Below are 21,618 nucleotides of genomic sequence, written 5' to 3' on the forward strand. Positions count from 1 at the left end.
GGGGGGGGGTCTGTGGATGACACTGTTAAGGGGTGGGGGGGGGTCTGTGGATGACACTGTTATGGGGTGGGGGGGGTCTGTGGATGGCACTGTTATGGGGTGGGGGGGTCTGTGGATGGCACTGTTAAGGGGGGGTCTGTGGATGGCACTGTTATGGGGTGGGGGGGGGTCTTTGGATGGCACTGTTATGGGGTGGGGGGGGTCTGTGGATGGCACTGTTAAGGGGGGGTCTGTGGATGGCACTGTTATAGGATGGGGGATCTATGAATTTGCATATACTCCAGAATGGTCTGAAGAGTGATCAGATGGATTGCATAGTCCTTCTTTGCCATGAAAATGAACTTAATCCCAAAAAAAACTCTCCACTGCATTTCATTGCTGTCATTAAAGGACCTGCTGAGATCATGTCAGTAATCGTCTTGTTAACTCAGGTGAGAATGTTGACGAGCACAAGGCTGGAGATCATTATGTCAGGTTGATTGGGTTAAAATGGCAGACTTGACATGTTAAAAGGAGGGTCATGCTTGAAATAATTGTTCTTCCATTGTTAACCATGGTGACCTGCAAAGAAACGCGTGCAGCCATCATTGCGTTGCAAAAAAATGGCTTCACAGGCAAGGATATTGTGGCTACTAAGATTGCACCTCAATCAACAATTTATAGGATCATCAAGAACTTCAAGGAAAGTGGTTCAATTATTGTTAAGAAGGCTTCAGGGCGTCCAAGAAAGTCCAGCAAGCGCCAGGATCGTCTCCTAAAGAGGATTCAGCTGCGGGATCGGAGTGCCACCAGTGCAGAGCTTGCTCAGGAATGGCAGCAGGCAGGTGTGAGCGCATCTGCACGCACAGTGAGGCGAAGACTTTTGGAAGATGGCCTGGTGTCAAGTAGGGCAGCAAAGAAGCCACTTCTCTCCAAAAAAAACACCAGGGACAGATTGATCTTCTGCAGAAATTATGGTGAATGGACTGCTGAGGACTGGGGCAAAGTCATATTCTCCGATGAAGCCTCTTTCCGATTGTTTGGGGCATCTGGAAAAAGGCTTGTCCGGAGAAGAAAAGGTGAGCGCTACCATCAGTCCTGTGTCATGCCAACAGTAAAGCATCCTGAGACCATTCAATTGTGCCCAAAAACACAGCCATGAATAAAGAATGGTACCAAAACACCCTCTAACAGCAACTTCTTCCAACAATCCAACAACAGTTTGGTGAAGAACAATGCATTTTCCAGCACGATGGAGCACCGTGCCATAAGGCAAAAGTGATAACTAAGTGGCTTGGGGACCAAAATGTTGACATTTTGGGTCCATGGCCTGGAAACTCCCCAGATCTTAATCCCATTGAGAACTTGTGGTCAATCCGCAAGAGGCGGGTGGACAAACAAAAACCCACTAATTCTGACAAACTCCAAGAAGTGATTATGAAAGAATGGGTTGCTATCAGTCAGGAATTGGCCCAGAAGTTGATTGAGAGCATGCCCAGTCGAATTGCAGAGGTCCTGAAAAAGAAGGGCCAACACTGCAAATACTGACTCTTTGCATAAATGTCATGTAATTGTCGATAAAAGCCTTTGAAACGTATGAAGTGCGTGTAATTATATTTCACTACATCACAGAAACAACTGAAACAAAGATCTAAAAGCAGTTTAGCAGCAAACTTTGTGAAAACTAATATTTGTGTCATTCTCAAAACTTTTGGCCACGACTGTACACTTACCGTTTCTGCAGGCAGATGAAGTCTGTCAGTAAGGCAGCCCTGCCAGAGCACCTCAGTATCTGCAGCCTCGGCTTCCCCTTCTGTTCTTTTGGACTGAGTCCTGACCAGAAGCTTTTTGCAGGAAGTTTTACCAAGCTGTCCATGTGCTCTGCCTGCCTGCCTTCACTATCCAGGTGTTCTGTTCTTTCTGTCTGCAGAATGCCATGATGGGTTGGAGGGGCTTCTACTTCAGCTTCTAGCCCTGCTAGAGCAGACAGGGAAGCTTCATAACAGGATGGAGGACCCACTGGAGGATCCTCTGGCACCCCTTCAGATGTGGGGAGGAATGTACAGGTGGCACACATCTAAGGCTGACCCTGACAGAGACTATGGCAAATAAAGGGAAAAAAACGGACAGATTATTTTTTACAACTTGGAACAAAATCTTTAAAACACAACCTCTTTCTAGAAAAAAACTTTGACAGGGAGCTAGAGATTGCCCCCCACCATTATGTTATTTTTATTTTATAAATCATGCAAAATTAAGCATATTTGCCAATTACATGCTTTTCAGAGGGAACCTATCCATTAAACTACCAGCATATCAAGCCTATCTGGCACCGCAAAGTTAAGTAAATGACGATGTAACTTACTGTGAGAGGAGTCCAGGACTCATCTCGAGGGGCAATGGGCATTGCACCAATGAAGCTAGGGATGGTACACCTCGCCTAACTGCACAGGTTTATGTTATATAGGACAGTCGCAGTGAGAAGGGGTGTACCTCTTTATTGGTGCACTGCGAATCTACCCGATGCCACTGGAGATAAGTCCCAGACTCATAGCTAGGCTTAATTTCATTCAAGGTAAAGGTTCATTTTTGTGCCCTATACTTGTTTCTAAATATCCTGGTCAAGGCAAAGTGGCTTGTTGGTACCCTGGTACTCAGCACCCAGGTTACAAACATCATCTCATCATCACAGGCAGGATTACAATGATAGACAACACATCTGTAAAGGATAACAATTAATCCACTATTCACAATAGCTGATGGTCAAAGCTTATCTAGCCTTTCCTTGTCTGCTATAGATATTGCTCTGTGTTCAGCTCTGATTGGAAAAAAACGTCCGTGTTCCGCAGCCGAGAGCGGTCCGTGGAATGCCGGGCTGGATTCCTGTTCAGAGCAGGAGCGCACAGGGCGTCAATGGTTGCTATGAAGCCGTGCACGTCATGTCGCCGCTGCACTACAGTAATACACTCGTATAGTGTATTACTGTAGTGCAGCGGCGACATGAAGCGCCCGGCGTCAGAGCAACCAATGACGCCATGCGCTCCTGCTCTGAATAGGAATCCAGCCCAGCATACCACGGATCGCTCTCAGCCGCGGAACACGGCCGTGTGCATTCGGCCTTAATCAGTATTTGTCTTTGTTCTAGTCTTCATCATTAACCAGCTCACCCGCTGCAGCAACCTCACCTATAGCTGGCTCACCTCAGACCTCGGCGTCACCAAGGGGAGGTGGACAAAGCACAGACCAGGACCGGCAGCAAGTAAGTATAGTTCTATATATTCTGTTTTAAAAAATATATAATTACGTTTTAACATTATTTTAAAATGGTTTTAGGAACCTTAAACTGGAGCCGCCAGGCAGAATCCCCCAGTGTCCTCCAGAGTCCGTGGGAGATCCTGTGGTGGTCGGGGACATGTAAGTATTGATTACATAGTTTTAGTTAGCATTTATTTTTTGTACTTTCTCTCATTTTTCTTTTCCTTTTTCTTCCAGGGTTCCAGAATCTCCACCGGGGAAGATATGGAGTTCGTTGTCCCTCACATAGACAACTCCTTATCCAACATGGTGAACACCATGCTAATATTTTAATATAATTTTTAAAAAAATATCACAGTTGACAAGGTTATCACTCGGTGGCGGTCAATCTGAGACCGCTTCAAGAGAGATTACAACATGGAAGTTCAGGCCCCGAGTGGATCCGGAGCAACCTCAAGGCCGCCATATATGTATAGTGCGGTGTGACAAACTGCCATTTGCCACTGGGCATTGTAGAAAACTTATGGCTAGCCTCCTGCCCTACGACTATGGCCCCGGGACATATTACCCTTCAAGAACAGTGTAACAGAACTATGCCGCATGTCTGGACTGTTAATAGGACCGAACGCGGTTGGAATTTGTGACAGACCCATCCGTATGGATTAAAAAATGGCACCCAGATAGCTAATTTTATTGTATTTGTGTACTCTGAGCGGCATTCCCCTAATGATATGCCCTCAGACTTGAGCTATCTGGGAATAGGTTAAATGTCTGTGTTTGCTGGGAGGGTGTGACATTGTGTGTTTAGGTGGTGATTCCTGTCCTGTTGTTCCCACATGTGTATTGGTGATTTCCCTTTGTCCTGAGAGATAATTGAATTGCTCTTCAGGTGTCTCCAGGGCAGAGAGGAGGAAACCATGATGCATTGTGGGGATGTGTTGTGTCTGTGTATCCTGAGTGCTACGTATCTGTCCTGTGTCACAGTCTTCCTTCTGGTCCCCTAGGGGCGTGTACACCAGATGGGGACCTGCATAAATACGGGCGGGTAGCCCTCAATAAAGTGTTCATGTTTTTCTAACCCTGCAAAACGGAGCCTCGTCTCGTTATTGGAGGGAATTGCTGTATCACGCTGGGGATTGCTATGCTCTGCATATTCCCTGGAGCTTTAACCTCTTTCTTCTTGTCCCTGATACCCTCTCCTGGAGGAGAGATCTTTCCCACACGGTCCTGAATGCTGAAGGTTCATTCAGGGTGGAAGGAAGACGGCGCGGCTCCAGATAAGCTACGGCGGTTGTGGAGTCTGCGGTGCTTGTGGTCCTCGGCCCAAGCTAGGAAGCGTCCATTAACTGAAGGGGATCTGTTACATTGGTGGCAAGCGGTGGGATGGCTTCCCTAGTGCGAGGAGCAGCATCCTGGGAACACCAAGCAAAACTGGAATATTGGTATAGTCACGTACGGTTTGACGCTATACTGAAGAGGCGGTTGGCTATCTACGGGCCCCACCTAACAGAGGAACTTGTACCGAAAGTGAGGAGAGAACTGGCGGAGTATCTGCAGAAGGAAGCAGAATATCGGGCAGAGATAGCGAAGTATTCCGTCCCTGCGCCCCAGCAAAAGCGTGAGTTACAGGGGGCCGAAGGTGTCGTCCTTCCCCCCCAGCGGCAGTGTGTACCCCAGGGGGCCGAAGGTGTCGTTCTTCCCCCCCAGCGGCAGTGTGAACCCCAGGGAGCTGAAGGTGTCGTCCTTCCTCCCCAGCGGCAGTGTGTGTTACAGGGAGCTGAAGGTGCCCTCCTTCCTCCCCAGCGGCAGTGTGTACCCCAGGGGGCCGAAGGTGTCGTCCTTCCCCCCCAGCGGCAGTGTGAACCCCAGGGAGCTGAAGGTGTCGTCCTTCCTCCCCAGCGGCAGTGTGTGCTACAGGGAGCTGAAGGTGCCCTCCTTCCTCCCCAGCGGCAGTGTGTACCCCAGGGGGCCGAAGGTGCCGTCCTTCCCCCCCAGCGGCAGTGTGAACCTCAGGGAGCTGAAGGTGTCGTCCTTCCTCCCCAGCGGCAGTGTGTGTTACAGGGAGCTGAAGGTGCCCTCCTTCCCCCCAGCGGCAGTGTGAACCCCAGGGAGCTGAAGATGTCGTCCTTCCTCCCCAGCGGCAGCCTGTGTTTCAGGGAGAGAAGCGCAGCACCCTCTCTCCCCAGCGGCAGCTTACCATAACAAGGGGAGACACCAATCACAAGACGGCGCAGATGGGACCGTGGTCTCTGCGCCTGACCTACCGGGATGCTGGACAGCCTGTCCAGATCCCCCACTACCCTCACCAGGACAACAGGAGGAGGGGGTAAGTACAAATTCCCCTCCCCAGTTAACTCCTAACGTGGCCTCAGGGTTAACAGAGGCGATGTTAACCCCTACTGACTCCCATGTTCCTCTGGCTACTGAGCCGGACTATGGTCTCAGCACCCCAGCAGAAGAGCTGGCAGCTGGGCAGAGTGCAGTCGGCCTCTGCCCTCCCTCAAGTCCCCACAGCAAAATACCCAGGTGCAGTAACTGTTTCTTGTGGGTGGGGCACCCTTGTACCTGTTTGTTGTGGGTGGGCTACTCGGGCATTTGGTTACTGTGGGTGGGTGGATCGACTAACGGAGGCACTGACCGACAGAAGGTCAGGTGCCTGGTTAGTCTTCCCCCCAAAGGGGAGATGTGTGACAAACTGCCATTTGCCACTGGGCATTGTAGAAAACTTATGGCTAGCCTCCTGCCCTACGACTATGGCCCTGGGACATATTACCCTTCAAGAACAGTGTAACAGAAGTATGCCGCATGTCTGGACTGTTAATAGGACCGAACGCGGTTGGAATTTGTGACAGACCCATCCGTATGGATTAAAAAATGGCACCCAGATAGCTAATTTTATTGTATTTGTGTACTCTGAGCGGCATTCCCCTAATGATATGCCCTCAGACTTGAGCTATCTGGGAATAGGTTAAATGTCTGTTTGCTGGGAGGGTGTGACATTGTGTGTTTGGGTGGTGATTCCTGTCCTGTTGTTCCCACATGTGTATTGGTGATTTCCCTTTGTCCTGAGAGATAATTGAATTGCTCTTCGGGTGTCTCCAGGGCAAAGAGGAGGAAACCATGATGCATTGTGGGGATGTGTTGTGTCTGTGTATCCTGAGTGCTACGTATCTGTCCTGTGTCACAGTCTTCCTTCTGGTCCCCTAGGGGCGTGTACACCAGATGGGGACCTGCATAAATACGGGTGGGTAGCCCTCAATAAAGTGTTCATGTTTTTCTAACCCTTCAAAACGGAGCCTCGTCTCGTTATTGGAAGGAAAATTGCTGTATCACGCTGGGGATTGCTATGCTCTGCATATTCCCTGGAGCTTTAATCTCTTTCTTCTTGTCCCTGATACCCGCTCCTGGAGGAGAGATCTTTCCCACACGGTCCTGAATGCTGGAGGTTCATTCAGGGTGGAAGGAAGACGGCGCGGCTCCAGTTAAGCTACGGTGGTTGTGGAGTCTGCGGTGGTTGTGGTGTCCAGTGCGGTGCTTGTGGTCCTCGGCGCAAGATAAGAAGCGTCCATTAACGGAAGGTGATCCGTTACATGCGGCATTGCGGTTCCTACAACGGACGCTGGCGCTTAGAAGGTATTTTTTTTGTTGTTTTTTTTCCAGAAAATAAATAATAATATATGCTTTTGCTTTCCTCTCCCTCTGAGTGCAAGGGGCTGTCCGAGACAGAGGATCGTTATGCCTCTCTGTTTCTGGCAGCCCCCTACGGTCGGAAGGACAACTGTTGTCTCCCTCTGACTGCAAGGGGCTGTCTGAGACAGAGGAGTGTTTGGCCCCTCTGTTTCTGGCAGCCCCCTATGATCGGAGGGACAACTGTTGTCTCCCTCTGACTGCAAGGGGCTGCCTGAGACAGTAGAACGTTTGGCCCCTCTGTTTCTGGCAGCCCCCTACGGTCGGAGGAACAACTGTTGTCTCCCTCTGACTGCAAGGGGCTGTCTGAGACAGAGGAGCGTTTGGGCCCCTCTGTTTCTGACAGCCCCCCACAGTAAGAGGTAGGCATAGCATAGAACCTGGATGCAGCAATTAACTTTTTTTTTTTCTCTACAGAACTGCCAGCAGCACTCGGGCGCCTGACCCAGCTCTTGAAGCGGACCCGGAACCGGCCGCCACCCCCAGCCCTTCTGTCCATCATGCCCCTGTTCAGGATAATCCTGGTCCCCTACCGGGTACCTCTTTTTAACATACGCTCTCAAATTGGAGAGAAAATGTGAGAGCTGAGTTGAATAGTAGGAGATCCAGTAGGAGTTGTCAGGAGGATTATGGGAACCTTGTAGAGATAGTTTCCGATGCTCTAGAAGGTTTTGTCGATGAAATGAGGCGAAGGTTAGATGACTTGGCACGTCGCCTGGAGGGGTGGAGGCGGCGTGTCAACTCAGCCCTCACCAACATTACATGCAAACCATAATCCCCATGATGGACCAAATGACGCCCGAGTAGGTGCATGATTTAAAAAATTTGGTGGAGAACGGGTCGTGGGAAATTTTGCACCGCCCCCCGTCCCACACCTACCCCCCATCCAACTCCTTTCACCCATCCCCTTTCTGATAACCATCCCATTCCCACCATCGGTCACTCCCCCCTCCCCCCCCCGAGCATGTGTTCAATCTTCCTTCTTTTTCTTCTACGCCTTCTCTTCCTCACTATACCGCTCCCACTTCTTTTCAAACTCCTTCTTCTACACATGCTCGGGAACATTCCAGTTCCGACCCCTCCTCTCTCCACACCCCTCAAATCCCACCTGCATCTTTTCCTGCGGCCCTTCGTTTTTATCCCGCCACCGAAGACAGGGGGCTAGCGCTCCCGGACCAAGAGTGTCCACCCCGCAACGGTCCACCTCCCCTAAACTTTTGCAAATTTATAATTTATTGCTTTATTTAGTTAATATTTATTTTTCATTAAAAAAATGTTTTGATAATTTTTATTTAATAAATACCTTTAATTTACTTAAGTGTGTGTGTGTTTTTTACTTCCTGGTACAGGCTATCCTTAACTTTGGCCACTCCAGCTGTTGGGAAACTAGAACTCCCAGCAACACAAAACGTTATGTTTTTTATAATGCCTGTAGAAAAAAAAATTGGTTTCTAGGAGTTTTATTTTCACAATGCCTGTAGTGCCAAAGGTGGCTGAATCTTTGATGTTGCACGATCAATAACGGGCTTTATTATAGCTCCTTATTGATCATATTCCGGCTGATTGGTACATGAACAAGCAAATGCTTGTTTATCAGTCAATCTTGTGCAAATTCACATGAACCCTTGTGGTAGTCACGGTACATGTGAATCAGCCTCATCAACAATTCATTTACTAGAGAGCCAAATTTAAAATGTAGCTCTTTAGTACAGATGAAGCTGTCACATAAACTAGCGTCATTACCACAAGGAACAGGAAAGGGACATGATGCTGTTAAAGGTGTTGTCTGGGTTTAGAGCTGAAGCTGGACCTGCACCCAGCCAACCCCACGGATGTACAGAACAGTGATGAGCGGCAGGGGCAATATTCAAATTCGCAATACTTTGCGAATATTTGGGCGAATATTTGTGATATATTCACGAATTTGAGAATTCGTGATCTCCAGTCATTATTTTCTTGATTGCGAAAATCGGCAATCGGAAAATTCGCAATAAACATTCACGATATGAAAATTTGCGATCAACACTACTCCTAAAGTCAAAGATATTGCAGCCTTCTCATTGGCCCACAAGCAAGAAGCAGTGAGGGATCATGGGAACTGATGAAAAAAAAATCTAGAATATTCGCGATTACGAAGATATAGCAGTATATTCTAGATATTCACGAATTCTCGAAGTGCCAATATTCCCGATAAAAATTTGCGATTAGAATATTCACGATCAACACTAGTACAGAATTAAGCAATTCAATCTCCAATGCTCTCCCTTGTCCTGCGCAGGATCGGGCAGAAAAAGGGCAGACAATAACACACTGCTAAGCAGAGGATTCTGTGTTTACATCACAGTCTCTAATGGACAGGCTTTAGCGATGACCTAGCAGTTTTACAGGCTATGGCAGGGCTACAGCCGGCCCAATAGTGCTGGTGATGCCACTAGATGTAGTAAAATCAAATATATCACCAGGGTAGGAGAACCATTCTTGAGGCTGATTAAAAAAAGAAGACATAACGTGTTTAAAGAAAAAACATTTTTTTTAATAAAAGAGAAAACAGTTAAAGAAATTAAACAACATTATCCTGCCAACTCACTCTGCCCGCTTCTGAAACAAAGTAATCTGCAAAACTGTCCCTCATTCTGGCGATGGCAACGGTTGACCGATATGACAAATTTTGCAGCCTGGTGAGTGTGCAATCAACATCTTGCGGGTCCAGGCGCAGTGGTTCCTCTGATACAAGATAGTTATGAAGAACGACACAAGCCTTGACTATATCATCTATAGTTTCCACTTAGAGATTAATAGCTTTGGTGAGAATACGCCATTTGGCAAATAAAATGTCAAAGGCGCACTCCACCAGTCGTCTAGCTCATGTCAGTCTGTAGTTAAACGCGCTTTGTAGTGTTCAAGTCACGGCTAGAGTACGGCTTGATTAGGTTCTCGTACATTTAGAACGCCTCGTCCCCTACTACCACAAATGGCATTGGAGGTCCATCAGTACCTGGCAAAGGTCTCGGAGGTGGTAATACAAATTCCTTTGAAAACAGGAGGCGTCCCATAGCTGAGTTTTTAAAAGCCATCGAGTCATTTGTCCGCCCAAAAGCTCCAATGTCAACCGCGACAAACCGATAATCAGCATCCACAATGGCCATCAAGATAATTGAGAAATATTTTTTGTAGTTAAAAAATTCAGATCCACTTCGGGAAGGTTTAGCAATCCGTATATGTTTGCCATCCACAGCTCCAACACAATTAGGGAATTGGAAGGTTGCCAGGAACTTCTCTGCTATTTGAAGCCACTGTTCTGTAGTTGGATGTGGGATGTAATCCTCGTGCAATACCTCCCACAAGGCACGACAAGTATCGAGGACTATACCGGAGATCGTCGAACTTCCTATGCAATATTGGTAATGCAGCGATGTCAGACTTTCTCCTGTAGCAAGAAACCTAAGAAAAAAAGAAAGAAAATATAATTAAAAAAACATAAATAATATATATACAGCTATACAAAAAAGACAATGCTCACCTTATGTCACCATTAGCCGCTCTGCAGGAGAAATTGCCCTTCTGTAGCGGGTATCCTGTGTTTCAATGCCTGATGAAAGTCGCTTCAGCAGCTGGTCATAATTCTCAACAGTCATGCGCATATAATTGAAAAGAAATTCAGGATTCGCACGAAGCTCCAAATACAGGACAGAGAAACCGTCTCTGGTCATCCGTTTGGAAGTTATCGGGTGGATCCAATACCGTCATCTTCTTCTTTCCTGGTCACGTCTTCTCCATCTCGCTTTCAGGATTAGAAACCTCAATCGCAGACGTAAGTGTGCAGACAACATGCTTCCAAAACATAATGAGCCTGAATGGAGGTTTCCCTGCATAAATGCACTGTAAAAATGGGTGGACACTTTGAGACACACCTCCTCCTTAAAAACGGATCTGCTAAAATGGAAGCAAACGGAACGAACGGATCTGCTATACAGATGGATCCGTTTGGATTGATCCGTTAAAAAAGTGGTCAGTTTGCTTCCGTTTTGCCATTTCTGAGACGGATCCATTTTAAACCGATCTGTGAAGCGCGAGTGTGAAAGTAGCCTTAGGTGGTAAAATTTTACCAATAAAATATGCGTAACTTTATAAAAAAACGTAAAAATCTATGAAAATTTTAAAAATTTGCCATATTTTCCTACTTTCAACTGCAATATTTCACATACATACATAAATACTATTCAATATTTTTATTAGAAATATGTTTCCACATCTTTATTTTGGCTGAACTTACAAAAAACTTTTACTTTTTTAAATTTATTTAGGAGACTTAGGCTACTTTCACACTGGCGTTTCTGGGTCCGCTTGTGAGATCCATTTCAAGGCTCTCACAAGCGGCCCAAAACAGATCAGTTCAGCCCCAATGCATTCTGAATGGATAAGGATCCGTTCAGAATACATCAATTTGGCTGCGTTTGGTCTCCGTTGCGTTGTTTAGGCGGTCACTAAAACGCAGCTTGCAGCGTTTTGGTGACCATCTGACTATGTGGAGCCTAACGGACCCGTCTAGACTTACAATGTAAGTCAATGGGGACGGATCCGTTTTCACTGACACAATATGGTGCAATTGAAAACGGATCCGTTTCCCATTGACTTTCAATGTAAGTCAGGACGGATCCGTTTTGACTTAGACTTTTTTTGAATGAATAATGCAAACTGATCCGTTATTAATGGATACAAGAGTTTGCATTATTGGTGCGGATCTGTCTGTGCAGATACAAGACGGATCCGCACCAAACGCGAGTGTGAAAGTAGCCTTACCATTTTAACATAAATTTAAAAAAAATGTAAGTACATATTTTTTCCTGCAACAAGCCAAGTTTATAGAAGCTTATAAGTAGAAATAAGCGTTTTTTTCAAAATTAGATTCGGCCGGTTTGCCAAATTTTTTGGAAAAATTTGCTTAGATCCGAATTTATTTGCAGCGAATCGCGTTATAAAACTGCTATTTCCTGGCTGCAGAGATCCTGTATAGTGGTGTAGAACACTGTGCCTTGCAGGAACACGCATAGGGAGTCCATATGACATGCAGATGACAGGCGTCACTCTTAGAATCACTGCACACTTCACTTATTTGGGCAGTCACGGGGCCAAAACTGACCAAATAACTCAAGTATGAACTTAGCCTTACAGGTCGATGTTAGCGCCAAGAAGAAGCGCACTCCTTTTACACCATCATCAGCTGATTCCACATACAGTAGATGTCTACAGAACCTCTTATATTAAACGCTTATACAAGTAGTGCCCCCCGACAGAGTGAAGAGGGTGTCAGCAGTAAGTTTGTGTTGACTTCACTGATTAATTTTCCCCATTTTCTGATCCGAAAAATTGCCCAGAAAAAAAAGGATCCTGTCTGTGGAGCATAAGCCTTCACTCAGCATTTGCTCAATAATCCATCAGTATTGCTAAAGGCAAAAAAAAACACCGGAGTGGATCTAAAACAGAGATGACACGTGAATGGAATATTTGCATGTCTTCTGTGTTTTCTACCCACTCATTCTTTTGGCTACCAAATCATAAGCCAATTCTGATGGGACCATACTGTCACGAGGGTATCAAGAGCCACGTCTGACTCCGTTATACCCGGGGTCAGGAGGTCGCAGCGGGTGGCTGCGCGCTCTATATCTAAAGATCACGTTGTTTCTTAGTGATTGTTTTCTGTGTTTGCCTTGCTATCCTTTTTGTCTCAATCAGGGATCCGTAGCTTCTCCTCCTCAGCTGTTTCTTGTCTGCCACTCCCAACCTCCTTATATTCTCCCCTCACTCTTCTCTAGTTGCCAGTTATAGAGCTTCCTGCCTGGACATCTATACTGACCCACTGGAGTTGTGAATCCTGGTTGTCGTTCCAGAGTGCTACCCTCCGGATCCCTGTTGGGCTTCTTGTTGTCTCCTGTTGTCGCCCATCTGGGATTATATGTTGAGTTTGTATTGTCTGTCCTTCCCTTGGTGTTTTCCTTTAGAGCTAGTGGTGCGGACTAGTGTTCCCACCGCCCTGTTCACTATCTAGGGCTCAGCTTAGGGAAAGCCAGGGCTTTAGGCACGTGATCGGCGTACGGGTGAGGAACCCGTCTAGGGACGTCAGGGCAGCCAGGTGCCAGCCGCTAGGTGAGTCAGGGGTCACCACCTTCCCTCTCACTTGGGCAGGGCTTTCCTTGTTCCCTCCCTCTGTGTCACGTATGTGATAGTCACGCCGACCGTGATATTATAACTGGCCATTAGTTTTTGAGGAAAAAAAAATAAAAAATAATATTTTTTTTTTTTTTTCTCTACTTAGAATCCAATATGGATCCTATTGCTGCCTTGGCAAAACAGCTTCAAGGCCTGACTTTGGAGGTGGCAGGATTGAAGGCGTCTGTCCTCCAACAACAGCAGCAAATGCAGCAGACCGCACCCCCAGCGGTTGCTATGGGTAACCTGGTTGTTACAGAACCTAAGGTTGTTCTTCCTGACAGATTTTCTGGGGGAAGGGACAAATTTGCAACGTTCCGTGAGGCCTGCAAATTATACTTTAAGTTGCGCCCTTACTCCTCAGGTAATGAAGAACAGCAGGTTGGGATTGTCATTTCCCTGCTTCAGGGGGACCCACAATCCTGGGCGTTCTCGTTACCCCCTGGTTCCCAGGCTCTCCGGTCAGTGGAGGGATTTTTTGGGGCTTTGGGTCTCATATATGATGACCCTGACCGAGTCGCCCTGGCTGAGTCGAAGTTACGGAGACTCCTACAGGGAGATCGGTCAGCAGAGGAATATTGCTCAGAGTTCCGTAGGTGGGCTACGGATACTCAGTGGAACGACCCGGCTCTCAGGAGTCAGTTCTGCTCTGGGTTATCTGAAAGGGTTAAGGATGCACTGGCGCTGTATGAGACCCCCCTTTCCTTTGATGCTGTTATGTCCCTCTCTATCAGAATAGATAGGCGTCTTAGGGAGAGATCAAAAATTCCTGAGCAATTGGTTACCTCTCCCAAGCAACAATTAGTCTGTACTGGCTTAGATGAGCCTATGCAGCTAGGCGGAACTTCTCGTCAGGTCCGTCCTCCTGAGGTTCGCCGTAGGGGGGGGGGGGCTTGTTTTTTCTGTGGGGGGAAGGGTCATTTCATTAATGTCTGTCCCTCCTTTCTCAAAAACAAAAGACCGTCGGAAAACTACTAACCCCAGGCTGTGCGGAGGATGTCAGCCGGGGGGTATACGTTTCCTCCATACGAACATCTCAATTTGTGTTACCAGCGGTTATTGTTTTTGGTGTTAAGACGGAGTCTATTTCTTTTTTTCTAGACAGTGGAGCAGGGGTAAATTTGATAGATGCCCATTTTGCCCGCACTATGGGTTTGTCTCTCTGTACGCTGCAGAGACCTATTCCCGTATTCGCTATAGATTCGGCTCCTCTGTCTCAGAGAAACCTCACCCACGTTGTTCATAATTTACACCTTCGGGTAGGGGACCACCATAATGAGTGTCTTTCATGTTACGTTCTGGAGGGCCTTCCCTCTCCTGTGGTATTGGGTCTTCCCTGGTTGGTAGCGCACAATCCAGTGGTGGATTGGCAGGCCAGGGAGATATTAGAGTGGAGTGAGCATTGCAGAGAGAATTGCTTAAATAACAATTGCTTAATCGCCTCCATAGCTTCCCTTCCTACATTTATTTCGGACTTTGAGGACGTTTTTTCTGAAAAGGGTTGTCAGAAGCTACCACCTCATCGTCCTTATGATTGCCCGGTTAACCTGATTCCCGGTGCAAAATTACCCAAGTCCAGGTTGTATAATCTTTCGGGTCCCGAGAGACAAGCCATGAAAGATTATATCTCCGAGAGTCTGGCTAAGGGACACATCAGACCCTCTTCTTCACCCGTGGCTGCAGGGTTTTTCTTTGTTAAAAAGAAAGATGGGGGCCTGCGTCCTTGCCTAGATTTCCGTGAGCTAAACCAGATAACCATCCGAGACCCATACCCTCTTCCTCTCATTCCTGACCTTTTTAATCAGATTGCGGGTGCTAGGTGGTTCTCCAAACTTGATCTTAGGGGGGCCTACAATCTGATTCGTATCAGGGAAGGGGATGAGTGGAAGACAGCTTTTAACACCCCTGAGGGGCATTATGAAAATCTAGTTATGCCTTTCGGTCTGACCAATGCCCCCGCTGTCTTCCAACATTTCGTTAATGATATTTTTAGTCATCTCATCGGCAGGTTTGTAGTCATATACCTAGATGATATCTTAATTTATTCGGCTGATCTGAAAACACATGAGGTGCATGTCAGGCAAGTACTGCAGGTCCTACGGACGAATAAATTATATGCGAAAATTGAAAAATGTGTCTTCGTGGTTCAGGAAATACAGTTCCTGGGATATCTATTATCTGCTTCAGGTTTCCGTATGGATCCTGGGAAGGTCCAGGCAATTTTAGATTGGGATCTTCCTGAGAACCTTAAAGCCCTACAACGGTTTTTGGGTTTCGCAAATTTCTATAGAAAGTTCATTAAAAATTATTCAGTGATCGTTAAACCCCTTACCGACATGACTAGGAAGGGGACTGATTTTTCTAAATGGTCTGACGCCGCTAAAAATGCATTTTCCTCTCTAAAAGAGAGGTTTACCTCGGCACCTGTTCTAATTCAACCTGATGTCTCCCAGCCTTTTATTGTTGAGGTAGATGCGTCAGAGGTGGGAGTGGGGGCTGTATTGTCTCAGGGTCCGTCTCCTGGCAAATGGCGCCCTTGCGGTTCCTTTTTCCAAAAATTATCTTCTGCAGAGAAGAACTATGATGTTGGAAATAGGGAACTGTTGGCGATTAAGCTGGCGCTTGAAGAGTGGCGTCACTTCTTAGAGGGAGCAATCCACCCCGTCACGGTGATTACGGATCACAAAAACCTTCTGTACATAGAATCGGCTAAGCGTCTCACCCCTAGACAAGCTAGGTGGTCGCTATTCTTTACCAGATTTAACTTTGTAATCACCTATCGTCCTGGGGCAAAAAATACCAAGGCAGACGCGTTATCTCGTAGTTTCCCTGGAGGGGGTAATGCTAGTGATCCGGTACCTATTTTACAAAGAGGAGTGGTTGTCTCTGCTGTACACTCTGTTCTAGAGGGAAAGGTGTTAGAGGCCCAGGGGGACGCCCCGGCCTCTTGCCCCTCAGAGAAATTGTTTGTACCGTTAAACCTGCGTCTTGAATTATTAAAAGAACATCATAATTCGGCACTTGCTGGGCACCCGGGTAGTAAAGCAACCTTGGAGCTATTATCTCGTCGTTTTTGGTGGCCAAGGTTGCGTCAGGATGTAATGGATTTCGTGTCTACTTGCTCTACTTGTGCACGCGCGAAAGTCTCTCATACACGTCCAGCAGGGTCTTTATTGCCTCTTTTTATCCCCAATAGGCCATGGACACATCTGTCAATGGATTTCATCACTGACTTACCGTTGTCTGCGGGTAAAACAGTTATTTTGGTAGTAGTAGACAGGTTTAGCAAAATGGTACACTTTATTGCGCTACCCGCACTTCCTAATGCTAAAACTCTTGCTCAGGTGTTTATCAGTGAAATCGTGAAGCTTAACGGGGTCCCTTCCGATGTGGTTTCGGATCGGGGAACCCAGTTTATTTCTAAGTTTTGGAAAGCTTTTTGTTCCCGTTTGGGGGTACACTTGTCCTTTTCCTCAGCTTTCCATCCTCAGTCGAATGGACAGACTGAGCGTACCAACCAAAACCTAGAAACATATTTAAGGTGTTTTGTGTCTGAAAACCAAGAGTTGTGGTCATCATATTTACCGTTAGCTGAGTTTGCCATAAATAATCATTATCAGGAGTCCACTGGCAAGTCACCATTCCTTGGTGCATACGGTTTTCATCCCCAATTTTGTACTTTCAAAGAGGGGGGGTCTTCTGGGGTTCCCGAAGAGGAAAGGTTTTCTTCATCTCTTTCTTCGGTATGGCAGAAGGTGCAAGTTAACTTGAAAAAGATGAGTGGTAAATATAAATGCATGGCCGATAAGAAACGGTCGCCAGGTCCGGACCTAGGGGTGAATGACTATGTGTGGTTGTCTACTAGGAATATTAAGTTCAAGGTTCCCTCTTGGAAACTGGGCCCTAGGTTCATTGGTCCTTATAAAATAGTAGCCGTCATTAACCCTGTGGCTTTTCGCCTGGAGCTACCTCAGACTTTTAAGATCCATAACGTCTTCCATAAATCGTTACTCAAGAAGTATGTTCCACCTCTAGAACCATCACCGCTGCCACCTCCTCCTGTTATTGTGGATGGTAATCTGGAGTTTCAAATAGCCAGAATTGTTGATTCTCGTCGGGTCCGCCGCTCTCTTCAGTATCTGGTGCATTGGAGGGGTTACGGTCCCGAGGAAAGAATGTGGGTTCCAGCGTCAGAGGTAAACGCCAACAGGTTAATTCAGGCTTTCCATGCCTCTCATCCGGATAGACCTGGTCCTGAGTGTCCGGAGGCCCCTCGTGAAAGGGGGGGTACTGTCACGAGGGTATCAGTAGCCACGTCTGACTCCGTTATACCCGGGGTCAGGAGGTCGCAGCGGGTGGCTGCGCGCTCTATATCTAAAGATCACGTTGTTTCTTAGTGATTGTTTTCTGTGTTTGTCTTGCTATCCTTTTTGTCTCAATCAGGGATCCGTAGCTTCTCCTCCTCAGCTGTTTCTTGTCTGCCACTCCCAACCTCCTTATATTCTCCCCTCACTCTTCTCTAGTTGCCAGTTATAGAGCTTCCTGCCTGGACATCTATACTGACCCACTGGAGTTGTGAATCCTGGTTGTCGTTCCAGAGTGCTACCCTCCGGATCCCTGTTGGGCTTCTTGTTGTCGCCCATCTGGGATTATATGTTGAGTTTGTATTGTCTGTCCTTCCCTTGGTGTTTTCCTTTAGAGCTAGTGGTGCGGACTAGTGTTCCCACCGCCCTGTTCACTATCTAGGGCTCAGCTTAGGGAAAGCCAGGGCTTTAGGCACGTGATTGGCGTACGGGTGAGGAACCCGTCTAGGGACGTCAGGGCAGCCAGGTGCCAGCCGCTAGGTGAGTCAGGGGTCACCACCTTCCCTCTCACTTGGGCAGGGCTTTCCTTGTTCCCTCCCTCTGTGTCACGTATGTGATAGTCACGCCGACCGTGATACATACAGGCCTTAAAGCTGCTACAAAGACAGGATCCATTGTGCGTCTCATTTTTCCTTCCTTCTGACAGATCAGAAGAAGTGTCAAATAAATGATGATGTCAGACAGGCCGGAAGCCAAAATAGTGGACCAGTCATGAAGGGGGGAGGGTGGGAACAGCATGAGAAGTCCACAGAGTGGACCTATGACATAGTGGTGAGGTGAAAGAAGCATGAGGAGACCACAGAGTGGCCCAATGACAGAGTCTGGAGGTGGCGGCAGCATCAGGAGGCCACAGAGTAACAAGGTGACATACTGTGGAGGTTGGTGGCAATACCAGTACCCGCTGAAGATGGTGGGTGAAAGAAGAAGCACTTGGCATCAGATGTGTGGCATCAGGCAGGTAACAGCATCAGAATAGTAGCTGAGGCAGGTATCCAGAAGAAATCGGTCTCTTTTGTCAAATTGTTGGTGTGGCACCATGGATGATCTAATCTCATGCATCAGGCATTGGTGTGTGGAAATCCTGGCTGATCCACACCTGATTCATCTTGATGCAGTCTCCCACTATGTGCTATACGTGGGCACCTTAAACTGTTGCTAAATTTCATATCAAATATATTGTCAAGACTGCTAATTTTTGTATTTCATGGATGAGTTTTTAACCGCAAGCTGAATAAACGCACATTCCTTTATCCAAGTGGAGCTGGATTTCTCTCAACTTCTTTTTGTATTTGTTGCCCGCACCTGACACGGGCCATCCGTGCTCACAACCAAAGGAAGGGCAGGTGAGAGCTGCTACACTTCTCTTTTCCTTACAAATATATTGTGGTATCATGCTGTAATTCCCTTTAACAGGCTGGCAGTGTCATTTACCTTTATTCGCGCCTAGGTGGTGCTGGCACCAATTATATATATAGCTGGGGTGGGTGTCAAGTCAGTGTGTGTGTTGAGGATAAGAATGAAGAGAGGAGGAAGTTAATGGAGGAGGTGGAAATTGATTTTTCCACCGAAATAATTCACAAAAGATTTTACCACATATAACTGCAGCGCTGAACACTGAATACAATTTTTTTTCCACCAAAATAAGTCACAAAAGATTTTAACGCATATAAGTGCAGTGCTTAACGCTGAATAAAATGTATTTTTCCACCAAAATACTTCAATAAAGATTTTACCACATATAACGGAGCACAGAGATGGAAAGGGTCTTCGGATTCCCCCCGCACTATACGGACCGCTGCTCCCGACAGCAGCTCCTGGGAAGGTCAGGGAGCGTCCCGGTCATTCGGCATCTATTCGCTCCGCTGAACGATTATTTTGAAAATGTGTAGAAGCCACACGGGGCCCCCACGCTGCAGATTTATCATGAAGACATCATGGAGATTTTACCGCATATAACCGCAGCGCTGACAGCTGCGGTTATGAATTATTTTTTTTTAATCCTCAGCCGGCATCACGGGCCCCCAGTGGCGTAGGGCCCCATAGCCATTGCTATGGCTGCTATGGCGATTTCTACGCCACTGCTCCCTGCACTTGTAAATCAATTTCCTATCAATGTCCCTAGCGCCTTTTGACGTCTCTCCCTGCACTAAGATGCTGTGAAATGATTCCTCCCTATCCTTTCCCTGCACTTAGAAATCCTTTTTTCAGGTTTTTTTTTAAACATAGAGGTTTTTCAAATTGCTGTCTATAGCGCCTTTACATGTCTGTCCCTGCACTCTGAACGCTGGAAAATGGCAGAATCTAAAATGGCTGCCGTATTTATAGACCTCAGTCCTCACACGTGTAGTTGCCATTTTAGGAAAATTGCGATTCGTTAGCAAGAAGCGCGAGGAAATTCGCATTCGTTGCAAATCAAATTTTTTTCTGAAATTCGGATCGAATTCCACTTCGTCAGCTTTGATTCGCTCTGCTTATAAGTGTCAGAATAATATAATCCCCTAAAAGTGACCCCATTTTGAAAACTAGACTATAAGACTATAAGCTGTATTTGAATAATAAAGTATTAATTAAAGCAATAACACGTTTACAGTGAATTATTTCTGCTATATCTATATATATTTGTATCAATGTTTATATAAATATATATATATATATATATATATATATATATATATACACGGTAATACACTAACAGCACTATAATAAACCTAATTACACTAACATTATAAAATACCAAGTATAATTCCACCCAAAATCGAACTCAAACATACACACATAACAGCACACACGTGACCGCAGCAGCACCATCCCTCCTAGCTATAAACTGTCCCTACAGGGTAAGAAGGGTTAGCTGTGGGATACAGGGGTATAGGGGTTTTGGAGGCAATGCAGGGGTTAAATGTAAGGGCACTGCAAGGGTAAATGCAGGGACCGGGTATTGCAGGGGTTAATGGGATATAAGGAAGGTTAATGCGTTGGTGGTATAGGGTAATGCAGGGGTAAGGCAAGGTAGGGGTAAATTATATATAATGCAGGGATTAGGGGTAGGCACTGCAGGGGAGTTAATGCAGGGGTTAATAATATTGCAGGTATTAGGGGTAAATTGCAGAGATTATGGGTAGATAATGCAGGGGTTAATGCTCGTTGGTCTAGGGGGGTAGGGAAAGGGTCACTTAGCCAAACGCTCGTTTCCAGGGGTTAATGCTCGTTCTTGCTCGTCGTCATGGGGTTGATTCTCACTTGGCTCGTTTCTCAGGGGATAATTCTCACTTGGCCTGCTTCTCAGCGGAGGCTGCTGGACTCAACTGATGAGCGCTCTGGTGCCGGACTATTTAAATCAGGCAGCGCTCGCTCCGGAGCAGCCCGCGCTGCAGGCGTGTGAGCACGCCTGCAGAAAGGTGCACGTGGGCTGGTGCGGTGATATGACATCACCGCACCAGTCCACGCATACCAGCACTTCAAGGCAGAGGATTGCTTTGATCCTCCTGCCTTTGAAGTGACTGCGCACCTCTGTCGCTGTAATTACAGCGCCGGAGGTACGTGGCCCTGTCGGAGGTGATTAGCAAAAGCCAGAGGATCTCTTTGATCCTCTGTCTTTTGATGTGCCCGCAACTGGAAAAACATTCACCTTGTCAGAGGTTTTGTCAGCAGCAGTCCACAACAGGTTTTAGGGGCCTGCTTCCCAGCAATGCGGCTCTCAGCCCTTTAGCACGGCACACATCCTTAGATTTCCAAACACAGAGACTCCACAGCTTCCCTGTCAAATGGAGGATAATCCACACCACCTGACAGTGCTGCCTGTGCTTTTATATCCCAAACCAAGACCCCGCCTGGAGCGTGGGGAGAAGCCACCCACCCAGCACTTTGGCTACTCCCAATAAGAGCCGGCCCGGATCGGCTTTGCAGCCATACTAAACAGCAAACAGTGTCAGTCAGCACTATCTGCCGCTGACACTTGAAACTACCGGCTCTTACCTCACCAAGGCCAGGAACCTCGTTGACACATACCTTCCATCAATGACGGACCCTTGCACCTTCCTACAATATATATATATATATATATATATACACATACATATACACACACCTGGCACTTCCCTCTCCACCCATGGTAGCTGTTGTAAAG

At 46.8% G+C, this 21,618-nt stretch overlaps 1 protein-coding gene across 1 annotated transcript in view; it reads left to right on the forward strand.

Moving 5' to 3' along the window:
• Positions 1-2,918: 2,918 nt before the first annotated feature.
• CLUL1 (clusterin like 1) overlaps positions 2,919-21,618 on the forward strand; it is a 105,972-nt gene continuing 87,272 nt past the window's right edge. The window contains exons 1-4 of the mRNA XM_040433904.1: positions 2,919-2,937; positions 3,125-3,238; positions 3,313-3,393; positions 3,472-3,543. Of these exons, the coding sequence (XP_040289838.1) occupies positions 2,919-2,937; positions 3,125-3,238; positions 3,313-3,393; positions 3,472-3,543 (286 nt within the window). The remainder of the gene's footprint in view (positions 2,938-3,124; positions 3,239-3,312; positions 3,394-3,471; positions 3,544-21,618) is intronic.

The sequence above is a fragment of the Bufo bufo genome, chromosome 5, assembly GCF_905171765.1.
Source record: "Bufo bufo chromosome 5, aBufBuf1.1, whole genome shotgun sequence".
Classification (NCBI taxonomy): Eukaryota; Metazoa; Chordata; class Amphibia; order Anura; family Bufonidae; genus Bufo; species Bufo bufo.